This window comes from Populus euphratica, unplaced genomic scaffold (assembly GCF_000495115.2).
Source record: "Populus euphratica unplaced genomic scaffold, PopEup_1.0 scaffold169.1, whole genome shotgun sequence".
In the NCBI taxonomy this organism is placed as follows: domain Eukaryota; kingdom Viridiplantae; phylum Streptophyta; class Magnoliopsida; order Malpighiales; family Salicaceae; genus Populus; species Populus euphratica.
The window spans coordinates 262,656-275,048 of NW_011500053.1; the positions used below are offsets into that span (position 1 = coordinate 262,656).

The 12,393-nt window shown below is 30.7% G+C and overlaps 1 protein-coding gene across 2 annotated transcripts; it reads left to right on the forward strand.

Moving 5' to 3' along the window:
• The first annotated feature begins 6,195 nt into the window (after window positions 1-6,195).
• Window positions 6,196-11,285, forward strand: LOC105107750 (Transducin/WD40 repeat-like superfamily protein). Of its 2 annotated transcripts, none has more exons than XM_011001789.1 (14): window positions 6,196-6,468; window positions 6,542-6,642; window positions 6,747-6,853; window positions 7,198-7,233; window positions 7,378-7,463; window positions 8,091-8,149; window positions 8,226-8,336; window positions 8,439-8,564; window positions 9,232-9,375; window positions 9,490-9,598; window positions 9,678-9,814; window positions 9,988-10,023; window positions 10,100-10,193; window positions 10,871-11,285. In XM_011001789.1, the coding sequence occupies exons 1-13, from the start codon at window positions 6,300-6,302 to the stop codon at window positions 10,190-10,192; spliced, it is 1,314 nt and encodes a 437-aa protein (XP_011000091.1). In that variant the 5' UTR covers window positions 6,196-6,299; the 3' UTR covers window position 10,193; window positions 10,871-11,285. The 2 variants fall into 2 exon arrangements, with proteins under 2 accessions (XP_011000091.1, XP_011000092.1); XM_011001790.1 differs by having other exon boundaries at window positions 10,874-11,285.
• The last annotated feature ends 1,108 nt before the right edge of the window (window positions 11,286-12,393 follow it).

The following is a 12,393-nucleotide window of genomic DNA, read 5'->3' on the forward strand; positions in this document are numbered from 1 at the left end:
AAGAGTTTACAGTCAAAGCTGAGAATCACTTGAAAATGCCAGGAAGCTGTTTCGTCATCGAATAATCGTGGAGAATCAGAAGGGAATTTGCTAACAAGGAGAGATGGAAAGAGAGGTTCCCTTGCAACATAGTAAGAGTTTTAGTGAAATTGCATCAACAATTTCCACCAACTTCTCTACAATAAAGGCTGACTACTCGGCTGTAGGCATCGAAAAATGGTAAACTAGGGGCTCTAGTGACGGATCGGACAAGACAATGAGCTCTCAATTTATCCATTTGGATAAGTAATTATTAAAATCAGCCTAATGAAAAACGTAAAATGGACAATCTTCTATGAATGCCAATCCCCGGTGTCCTAAATAAAATAATTTTACAAAATCACAACCCAACAAGAAATCCAAATAAACTACGTTATAAGTACCATCCCAATTGCTAAAAGATACAGGTACACGAATGGGTAACACAGTCCAACGTGGACTGACATGTCAGAAAAATGTGGTGGCAATGGTTTCAAGTGCGAGAGTGTAATACCCATATTCTTATCCCATGGAATTCAAAGTTGAGTCCAAACTTAAATATTAAAGTATTTTTAGTGTGTTAGGTATTGCGGTAACTGTTGTAGTTGTGATTTGAGTAAAATTTATTCTATAAAAAGTATTTTTAGTTGAAGTTAATTTTAAAAAATAAATGTTTAGTTAAAACTATGGTTAAAATTGAGGTTGAAAAAAAAATAATTTATTGTATTTGGTTAAGAATACTTTTGAAATTGAGGTTATAAAATAATTTTAAAAAATATATATTAATATTGATAGTTTTTAATTTAAATACTGTGAATTTAACTATTGTTATTATATCATGAAATAAATCATGCTTTATATAACAAAAATTATTGCTCCATTAAATTATCTACAATTCCATTAAGTATAAAATTCATTCGATAAGAACTACAAAATTAGATAAAATGTTATCAGGAATAAAATTGAGATTACAGTACGAGTAAATTTAATTTACCTTAAACTAATTCTTTATAAAAACAAAAAAAAAAAATTGTTGTTCACGTACAGTGCGAGTGAAATCAATTAACTGCACTAACTTTTTTTTAAAAAATTGTTCATATGAACAGTGGAGTCATGCTCTACTGTTCATTGAACAGTAGCACGATTCAATATTTTGCCGCGCAGGAAGCAGCTCCTAGCTGCTTCCCTTTTTCTTACGTTTCAAACGTAGTAGACCGTAGGACATGAACAGTAATAAACGTTTGTTTAATTAATCAAACAGCTTGTAAAATGAAACCGTGGGAAACATGGACGCTACAACGTTACCAAACGAGTTCTTAAAGAAAAGGTTGCCAGAAATTTTTTTTCTTGTTCTTTTATCTCTATTGTAACTTTCTCCTATGTATACCGCAAATTTGGGTTTTAGCTTAAGTTTTGATTTAAGAAAAGTTGAAAAAATAAGTAAGTGATTCTCTCTTTTATTTTTTATTTTTATTAAGAGATTGATTATGAAAGAATTTAAGAAGTGTTTATGGTTTTTATATTGTTTTGGTGATTAAAGGATTTAATTAATGTATTAGGATGTTAGTTGGCTTAAAATAAACTAATTTGATGTCTAGAATTATGGGTTGTAGAAAAACAAATTGTTATGTTATGGAATCTGCATATTTAAAGATTGACAGATCATGATTATGGAAATTTTGATCAATCAATTAGTCTGTGTTGTTGGTTGACTGGTTGGTTTCTAATGGTGGTTGATCGGTTGACTCAGTAATAGAAGTTAATTGGATCTATTAGGTTTGATCAACTTGGGTTATCCTTGGGTTATCTTAAGGATCAATCGAGTGAATCAGTTTGACTTTATATTTATATTTTGATTTCTCAGCATAGAGTTTTAGATCTTTTATGTTACGTTGCTTTAATTTTTTTTTTAGTATTTTCCATATCCGTTATAGGTTTTGGTGACATTTCTTCTAACGATCTTTAGTAGTCTTCGGTTTTGCATCCATTTATCTTTTGCTTTTATATTACATGAATATAATATAAATAAATATACATGTTGATTATATGATGAGTACAACTAGTTAATTTTTTGAATATTTATATATGTTACTTTATTTTTTGAGTACTCATCAATTCTTGAATATGCACTTGCATTCTGTTGAACTAAATTATATTTGATATAATATACATTACTTTGATAATTATACGAGTATCTATTATGTCTTGATATCAATATACTTGTCAATAACTCCATGTTAACGGAGAGTAGTTAGTGTATATACACATATTATTCTGTATACCTAGTTAGTGAGAGAGACATCGACTTGTAGTGATTGATCCTCTCACAGTGGTCCTCTTCGGGATCTAATCTTTGACATGTACTTCACTATCTTATATTAACATGCTTAATATTTATATTTATATCAAGATATATCGACTAGCAAACTATTCATATCTAAGATGTATGTTAAATGGTATTTCTTCATCGAGTTGGTTGAACTCAGCCCTTCATTTTAATATTGTTTCAGGTTTTTAGTTTCTGTTAATAGGTGAACTTGTTGAGTGTTCTTGCTTTTTCAGTTTTGATTAGTATGCCTTGTATAGTCAACAAGGCTTTCATTTTAGTTTTGATTTGATATCTTAGATGCTTCATTATTACATTATTTTAATTAAGTTTGGATTTTGACAAATATAATAAGCATTGTGAATTATTTTTATTTATTTATTTAATGATGAGAATTTTTAAAGTGTTATTTAATTTTATTGATTTTGAAGAATAAAATATTTTGAAAGATTATGAAATATAATGAAATTTTTATATAACTTGTTTTATGATGTGTATGTTAAGAGGCTTAGTGAAGGAGCAGTGTTGATAGGGGGTCCCCACAACACCGCTCCTACATTGTCAATCGAACCTAAGATTCGGGTCATGACAGTGAAGAAGGATGAAACGAAAATATGAGAATACTATTTGCTTTAGAACCCTACTAAATGAGTGTTTAAAAGTGCGGTAATGATTGTTTTTCAAAGTGTTTTTTGCTTAAAAATGCAATAACATAATATTTGTGTAAAAAAAATATTTTTGACATCAATATATCAAAATAATATAAAAATATATAAAAAAATTAATTTAAAGAAATAAAATCAAGATTTAGCGAAATAGTGGTTGTTGAAACCTAAATAAGTGACTTGTGTCTTGCCGTGGGCAACATTTAAAGAATTTTTTAACATAAAAAAATCTCTAGATCACGAGGAATTTTTTTTAGTCAATAGTTCAATTTTAAAATCTTCTGACCCATCTCTTTACATATCCTATATTTCAAATCAAATTGTTTGGGACATGCCCAAATGTAAAATGTAAAACGATTGACTTGGATTCAAGAATAAGTTGGACAATCAATACAAATGTGGTCTGTTTTTAAATATAAATTTCAAGATAACATGATTTCAATAAAAAATATTGAGACAACAAATTTTTGCATTGATCTAGGTTTCGAAATTTAAAATGTTAAACTCGCAACCTGAGTCATGAACTTTATCGGGTTTAAAGTATTTTTTATACTATTTTTTTATTTAATCATATGATAATATAAATAGTCACTCATAAAATTAAGCTTTAACTCAATGCTGGGATGTTTGTTTGAAACTTCAATAATTCTATAGAAAATAAATCAAAATAAATTATAAAATCTGATTGCTAATCAGTTGTAGTTCACCAGCCAAATCCATGACTCGGGTCATGGACTCAATTGAGGTCAATAATTTTTATATGATTTTTTATTTAATTATATAATAACAAAAATAATTACTCATAAAATCATGAATCAACCAAATATATTGGTGTTTTTTATATCACAATAAACCTACAAATATCAAATTGAAATAAATTATGTTGTCCAATTAAAAATCAATAAAATATTAAAGGATAAAATTAAAAAAAATAAACTAGAAAAATAAATAAAAATCCAATTGATAATGATAAAATTAGAAAAAAATCAATTAAAAAAAAAAGAGTGGAAAAAGGCTTGTGCACATGAGTCTAGTTGGCCTAGTTTTCCAAATTCTAACCACCACTAGTAGTTGGAAAGGCGGGTAGCCAACTTTTATAGGTAAAAATCCTATTTTGACCCTTTTTTAGCATAAAAAACCTAAAAACAAAAACTACAGGACCTCCAAACACTCATTTCTAGTATTAAAATAGCTTTTAATTTGTCTAAAAATCCAAAATTAACTTGAATTTAAAAATATTTTTTTAAGCTTAAATACACCCTCTCAAATAATGAGAAAGCTAAATAAAATCTAGTGAAACTTGTCTCATCGAATAGAACTTATTGATAACAAAATCAATTATTTTTCATGGTCAAAATCAATATCAACAAGAAAGTTTGTCTTTTTACTATTAAAATTTGGCATCTCTCTCTTATCCCTCAAACTAGGGATTCAAATATAAGGAAAATGAAGTTTTGAACTAAAATTAAAATTTTAAAACTTAAAGAATTGAAAAGTTACCATTTAAAAAGTATGAGGATCGAAGTAAATATTACATGCCAACTTTGAAATTGTCATCAATTTTCTTTGCTTTTATCAGTTTGACATATATATATATATATATATATATATATATATATTTCAATTTGACACTTTTTTTTAACAAATCATGAGCAATTGACTACCAATTTGCTCATAAAAAAATCAATTTGAAGAGAAAAAAAGTTCAATGACCAAAAAAAAAGTTTGCTAAATAGAACGGCAACATGCATATTATTTAAAATTATTTTCATGATTCTTGATATGCATTTATGAGTAAAAACTAGGATAATTTTTTTATTATTACATATATTATTCAAACTACATTAAATTTCATCTATAAATTTTAGATAGTGACTGAAAAAATATGATTCTTATTGTTTCACTTAAAAATTTATTTTTATTTTTTTTTTACCAAAAACATTTAGAAAATGCCCTTGGAATATTGTTAAACCAATATACAAGCTCCAAGAATGCAAAAAACCACCCCAAAAATCATAATTAACCTGAAATAAAAAATCTTTCCAAGCTCATATATGTTTTTTTTGGGTATTTTCAAAGTTAAAAAAAAACACTTATTCGTAACTTCTCTTATCATATGGAATCAATATAAAAATCTAATGTTTTGATGGCCAAAATCGTTTGCAATATAAACATTTTCTTTTTATGTTAGAATTTGACAAAACTCTCTCTCCCCTCCATCAAAATAGACTATAAAAATTAAAAAAATAAAGTTTTGTACTAAAATTAAATTGTTGAAAATTAATGGGACCAGTTATCTAAGAGTTAAAAAATAGGGGACTAAAATAAAATTTTTAAACAAATTTCAAAACCATCACCTATCATTCAATTCAACATTCCTTCCCAAAAAATATACAATCAAGTGCTAATTTGAACTTAAAAGATTCAATTATACAAAATAAAAGTTTGAGAACTATATTAATTATTTTTTAAATCCACTTTTAAAATTCATAATGATGTATGAAAGGATTAAGAATTAAATAGCTACATCAAAACCTCTATCTGTTTTAGTTTATACTATAATTTCGTTTCTTTCTTTTGATATGTATTTTTTTTTAATTTTTAATTTTAGATAGTTATTCTTGAAATTTCAAGAATGTTATTTTATTATATAAACTTCTACCACTATAAATATTAAAATTTCTTAATTAAGGCATTATCTAGATTTGTTTTTCCAAAACTCCATAGATTTTACCAATTTATCATTATACATCCAATAAATATCAAACATTAGGTTATTTACCCTAACATAAGGACATCTCACTAAATTATCCAATATATTTAACCGTTAATATTGAAAAATTATAAAGTGTTCAAGGAATAATTAATAATATTTTATTAGTTATTTTCTAAGTTTCACTTAAAAAACAAACACAAAAAAATATATATATATAAAATTAATAACCACAAAAAATAATAAAAATATTTTCATTTGAGATTTCTATCTTATAGTTATATCTTTATATTTTTTTAAAATAAATCATAAAAAATAACTATTAAAATATCAGTTATTAATCACTCACTAAATACAAAAAAATCAATAACACTCATCTTATTTAGTTAAAACAAAAAACAAAAACAAATTTAAATTTAAATAAAGGAAAACTCCGGTTAAAGAGGGACAAAAGTTAGGTTAAATGAAAACGACAACGTGTTTACGCCCCCGCTAAAACCCATCATCGCTAAAACCCTAGCATTCACTTCACTTGGTTTCTCTCGTCTCTCTGCGTGTAATTGAAGTAGAAGAAGACATGGGCACGGCCATGGACATGGACGGTGATGTAGAAGAGAGGCGAGTTCAAGTACGATTTATAACAAAATTGAAGCCACCCTTTAAAGTCCCAAATACTTCAATCGCTATCCCTGCTAATCTCACCCGTCTTGGTCTCTCCACTATCGTCAATTCCCTCCTCAAAGCCGGTAATTTTAACATAATGTTTAATTAAAACGATTTTTTTTGTTTTTTTGTTAATTTTTCTTTAATTATGGGCAGCGGATGATGAATGGGAATCGCAACCGTTTGATTTTCTGATTGATGGGGAATTGGTTCGCTTGCCACTTGAACAGTTTCTGCTTGCCAAGGGCATTTCTGCGGTAATTTATGCAACTTTCTGCTTATTTGCTCTGAGGAATTTTATATATATATATTTTTTGTTCTGATAGCTTACAAGAAGTTATTGTGTTTAAATAAATTACAGGAGAAGGTATTGGAAATTGAATACACAAGGGCGGTAGTCCTGAAGAAAGAGGATGAGCCTTCTTTACATGATGACTGGGTCAGTGCTGTTGATGGTTCTTGTCCACGGTAAGATTTGTATTCTATTCCATGATAAGTAGGTCGTTTTTTTATTTTTTATTTTCAATATGAAAGGAATATGGTGCTGACTACATTACGAACTTTTCAAGTAACTTTGCTGGTCTTTAGAGTCGAGTTGATCTGCATTCAGCTTGGTTTTGGGCAATTTGCAGGCCAAAAGGCTGAATCTGGACTTATTAATGCAATCATGCAACACATTTGATGTAATTAGAGCTCGCAATGTATCATAATGGTCAACTTCGTATCACATCATGATGGCTTTTTTCCTCATAAATGTTAATGTAACTCTAGATGCATTGTTATAAGCTGCTCTAATTTATGGCTTTTTGCAGGTTCATTTTGACTGGCTGCTACGATAATCTTGGGAGGTGAGCATGAATGTAGTGCATTAATTTATTCTTTCTGCACCTACTAACATCTTTATGTCTTTTTGTTACATCGTTTGATTATCTATTCTTCAATATAATTGATAAGCAGTCTGATAATTGCAAATCTTTACCTGTATTTTTTAGGGTGTGGAAAGCTGCTGGAGAATGTACTCATATATTAGAGGGACATGGTGGTGCAATTACTTCTGTCAGTGTTGTTAACTCAGAAGGTAGAAATGAGGCACTATCTGCTCTTTCTGGTTGAATCTGCAGTTTGAAAATTGGAAGTTCTGGTTGAATCTGCTGTTTGAAATTCAGAAGTTGGAACACTACTTGTCAATGCATCATAGTTGTTTTTCTTTCTATAATTAATGTTTTGAGTGAATGTCTATCTCACATTATTCAATTTTAACTGATCATCTGTGATCTTGCTACTTGCATCATTTATTTCCATGTTTGAACAAATACATTCAGATAATCCATCTTTCTAATAATTAACTCTGTCTATAGGCAGTTATCTTTTATAGACAAAAAAATAAAAAAATAAAAAAAAATAATGTATGATCTTTTTTAAATGCAGTATACTCTCTAAGGCTGCTTCAGCCTAGAAGTATAATTTCAAGAAGTTTTACTGTATTTATGATCAATCTCTCGGGAATCATCCAGATATTCTTTATGTTTGAAGGATTTACACGTCTGTTCATAAAATAAATGTTGTCTTGTTTTCTAGAATGTTATTTGTTTTATATTCTCCTATGTCCTTTTGTGTCTGCTAATACATGCTCCTTTATTTCTTCATGTTTTTGTTGCTAATTCTGCAATCTGCCATTGATTAGCTATTCTGTGATAATATCCAGGTACTGATAGTGTCACTGTAGCCACTGCCTCAAAAGATGAAACTCTGAGGCTGTGGAAGGTAATTTGAACACATTTATGATTAATAAAATAAAATTTTAATTTTCCTGCCTAATTATGTTGCATTTTCCTAAAAGTTTGATACAGAGGAGCATTTAGATCAGCCTTCAAAGATCAGGGCCTTCAAAATTTTGCGTGGGCATAATGCATCTGTTCAAAGTGTTGCAGCAGAGGCTTCTGGAAGCATGGTAAACTATGTCCTTTTTCCTTGTTTTCTAGTATGGTTATGGAGTTCACTTCAAAAGCATAACCTAATGTTTTCCTTTGTTTTGTGATATTCTGTAATTTAGATTTGTTCTGGTTCCTGGGACTGTACAATCAATTTATGGCGGACAAACAAGTCTGATACTGAAGGTGATTTAGTATCAATTAAAAAGAGAAAGGTGAAGAACAAAGCTGAAGAGTCTCAGTTGGAGGTATTCCATGTTTTCTACTCATATTGATTTTGATGTCCACATAACTATGGTTGTCTCACTTTGTTTTAAAAGCGTTTGAGAGCTTGGAAGTTTGCAGAGATCATTAAGAATTTTATTTGAGTAGCTGGAGTCTGAAAGAAGGCAACAGTAGTTTTATTTATTTTTGTTGTCTTTTTGTCTTGTCTTTTTTCTTCCCTGGATGTGCATGTGTTAAAAGTCACAAGGCAGGTTGTTCTGCTTCTTTGATATCCATGGAGATGGGAAGGTTCTTGTTTCTTGCTAGCTCAGTTCTATTTTCCCCTTACTGCTGGCTTGGAGGATGTCTTATTCTTGGTGTTGCTCTTCCACACTTTTTTTTTTACCATCTCTTGTGTAGACTTTCATATTCATTGATTGAATTTGTTTCTTAAAAAAAAAAATGGAAGAAAGAAAATGAAAGCATCAGGCTGAGTGTTACATTCACAACATGAGAGCACCACAAAACTCCCTTGCTTCATTCGCTGCTCATTAAATAAATGGTTTGACAAAGTTAGAAGAACCTATTCACTGGGAAAAGAGTGATCCTTTGTGATTATGTCTTTTTTCTTGTTATGCTGCCTAAGAATTGATGTTTTTTCTGACTACCTTTTCTTATGATCCATTATGTGTTAATCTCTATTGCATTCAGGGGGAGGCTTTGTCTACGCTTGTGGGCCATACTCAATGTGTATCCTCGGTCTATTGGCCAGAACGCAATACAATTTATTCTGCATCCTGGGATCATTCTGTTAGAAGATGGGATGTTGAGATGGGCAAGGATTTGTCGAACATTGTATGTGATAGTCTTACATTACCTCTGTCTCTCCTCTTCTCTCTCACCTGCTTGGTGAATGCATGTTAATGAGATACATTGAAGTTTAGTTGATTAATTGTTCTACTTTTGCAGTTCTGTGGGAAAGCCCTCCACTGCTTGCATGTTGGAGGTGAAGGTTCTGCCCTTATTGCTGCTGGTGGCTCTGACCCTATCCTTAGGGTATGGGATCCACGAAAACCAGGTATGTTAACTGAGATAAGTGCTCTTCCCCACATCCTAAACCCCGTGTCTGTGATATTTACATTTTACTATTCTTGTAGGAACTTCTGCTCCTATTTATCAGTTCTCTTCACATAATTCTTGGATTTCGGCATGCAAGTGGCATTCTGAATCATTGTTTCATCTGCTTTCTGCATCTTATGATGGGAAACTCATGTTGTGGGATCTAAGAACTGTGGTATTGTATTCTGTTCACTTCTAAAATTTATGATCAACCTTTTTCTGAACCTGAAAACTATATAAAAGAATGATTCATGTATACTGATCAGCATCATCTTTTAATCATCATGACTTGAAAACATAAATCTGTCAGCTATATGAAGTGTTGAATAGTGTATTTTTCTGATGCAGTGGCCTCTGGCTATTATTGATTCACATGAGGACAAGGTATGCACCATCGATTCCATCCATTGAAACACATTCAGAAAATTTCATTTATATGTGGTGATGTGCTGCGTTTCAGGTGTTATGTGCTGACTGGTGGAAAGGTGATAGTGTGATCAGTGGTGGGGTGGACTCGAAGCTCCGCATATCCTCTGGAGTTTCTGTGCTATGAGGCAGGAGTTATAATTATTGTTTAATCATTTATCATTTTATTATGAACTCCAGTCTAAATTTCTACTCCCACCCAACCCACCTTTAGAATCTGATGCTGTCTCCCCTCTCTCTGCATTCTCTGCTATCGGTGTGTGACAGTTAGTTCATTTCTTTGTGTTGTCCTCAATTTCTCTGTGACCGTTTGTTTATTTGGGTGACTACATGTTGTTGTGCCACTACAAGCTTGAGAATATTTCTTTTCTTAGAGGATAGAGCTACTGTATTTTCAATTCTTTCATTTTTTCTTTTTTGTTATGCTAGCAAGAAATCAATCTGAATCTTTCACACAAAGGTTACCGAGTCTTTGGCTTAATGGCATGACGCATGTCCCCTTTCCTCATAAGAGGTTTTGAGTTTGAACCTCTCCTTTTTAACCCATCTAATTGCAGGTTTGATCCCGACCAATCAGGTTCTATGTTTTACTTATCCTTCCACCATTCAGTCCATGTTAGTTTATCTGTTATCTGTTGCACATAAATAACCAGTAGTTAGCTTCACTTGTTGAATTCTGGGGGTATGTGTATTTATGTCTTTTGAAACTTCTGTATGCAGCATTGGATGACCAAAAAATCATCATCATTTATAGGAATGGATCATACTCTGTCTGTTTAATCACTAGTCATGTATCTTTTTTCAGTGGAATAGAGTTCAAATTGGTGTCATCACGAAGATGGAAGTCATAAGAGGATGGATTATTCAATGAGAAACATTCTCATCTCAGTGCTCGGTTACCAATTCTTTAGGTGGCAGTGTGATAGGGCATATTCGGATTTGTTCTCAAGTGAGGGAGCAGATTGAAGGTTATCTTTCTGCTTAATGTCAATTTCATTCAATCCCCAGTAAGAGCGTGCATAAGAGAGTCATATGTCCTCTACAATGGGATTATGTTGTAATGGGATTTTTGTAAGATTTTGTTCATTGGATACTTCAGCAGGATTAAATTTTGATTCTTCGAAGAAATTTTGTAGCCCTTGCACAGAAAATTTTTGAGTTCAAGTTCAAAATGGGCATATATTTGATGGTGGTATGGAATTGATGCTGCCTGACTTTCAGGAGTTGCTCCTGCTTTATAATCTTCATGGCCGATGATGGATTTAGAGGAACTACCTTTATTCTAACATCTCTCTGGGATTTTCTTACATCATCATCAAACCAATCATATTGTCTAGATCCATTGCCCGTGCCAATTATTATTAGGTTAGGGGACGGCCATCTGCTAACTCACAGATGACTTAGACTCATATTCTAAAATTTTCATGTGCCAGAAATCTGCAGATTCAACCCTTGGATCTTAAAATCTCCCTTGATTATTTATCTGGGTTATGTTCACCACAGATTCTCAGGGAAAGAGGGTGTGTTGTGAATGAGCTCCACTTAGGGTTTTTCTTTGTAGCCATGAATGAAGAGCCGTAGAGGAAGTATTTTAGTGATCGAATGAGGCCAAGCAAACTTTTATTTTTTTTATTTATTTTAAATTAATATGTTTTTAATATTTTTAAATTATTTTGATATGTTAATATTTAAAATTATTTTTTAAAATAAAAAAATATTATTAATATACATTTTAACATAAAAAATTATTCAACGAATAAACATAATCAGGGAGAAAAAGAAACGACAAAATGCTGCAACGTTTCCCCTCAGCTTTACAAGAGCTGCCAGCTTTCTTTTTGGCAGCGAAGAGTGTGATTTGATTTCTAAAGTTGCTTCGCTTTAACCTGTAGACCAACGTGAGATCCCGTGTCTCCGACCTATAAATTTTTTAACCATAGTTACATATTTACCCTCGATTATTTTCCTCCAAGGCAAGCTCAACCTGGGTTCCAAAGAAGTGGGAGAAAAAAAGGAGAAAGGAAAGGGTTTGTATATATCATTTTAATTAGCTTAACAAAAATCTCATAATTACTCTGATTATCTTTGGCTATTTACAAATTTCAAATATATCCTTTTTATTCTTATCGAGAATTAAAAAAAAAAAGGATGGATCTTCTTACAGCGAGAATGGAACCATTGCATTTTCAAAATATTATTGCAACTTATAATTATAAAATGATTAAGTTACTTGCTTTTTAAAAGTTTTATTTACTTAAAAATATATTAAAATAATTTTTTTTATTTTTAGAAAATAGTATAAAATAAGAATAAGGTAGACTGTTGTGT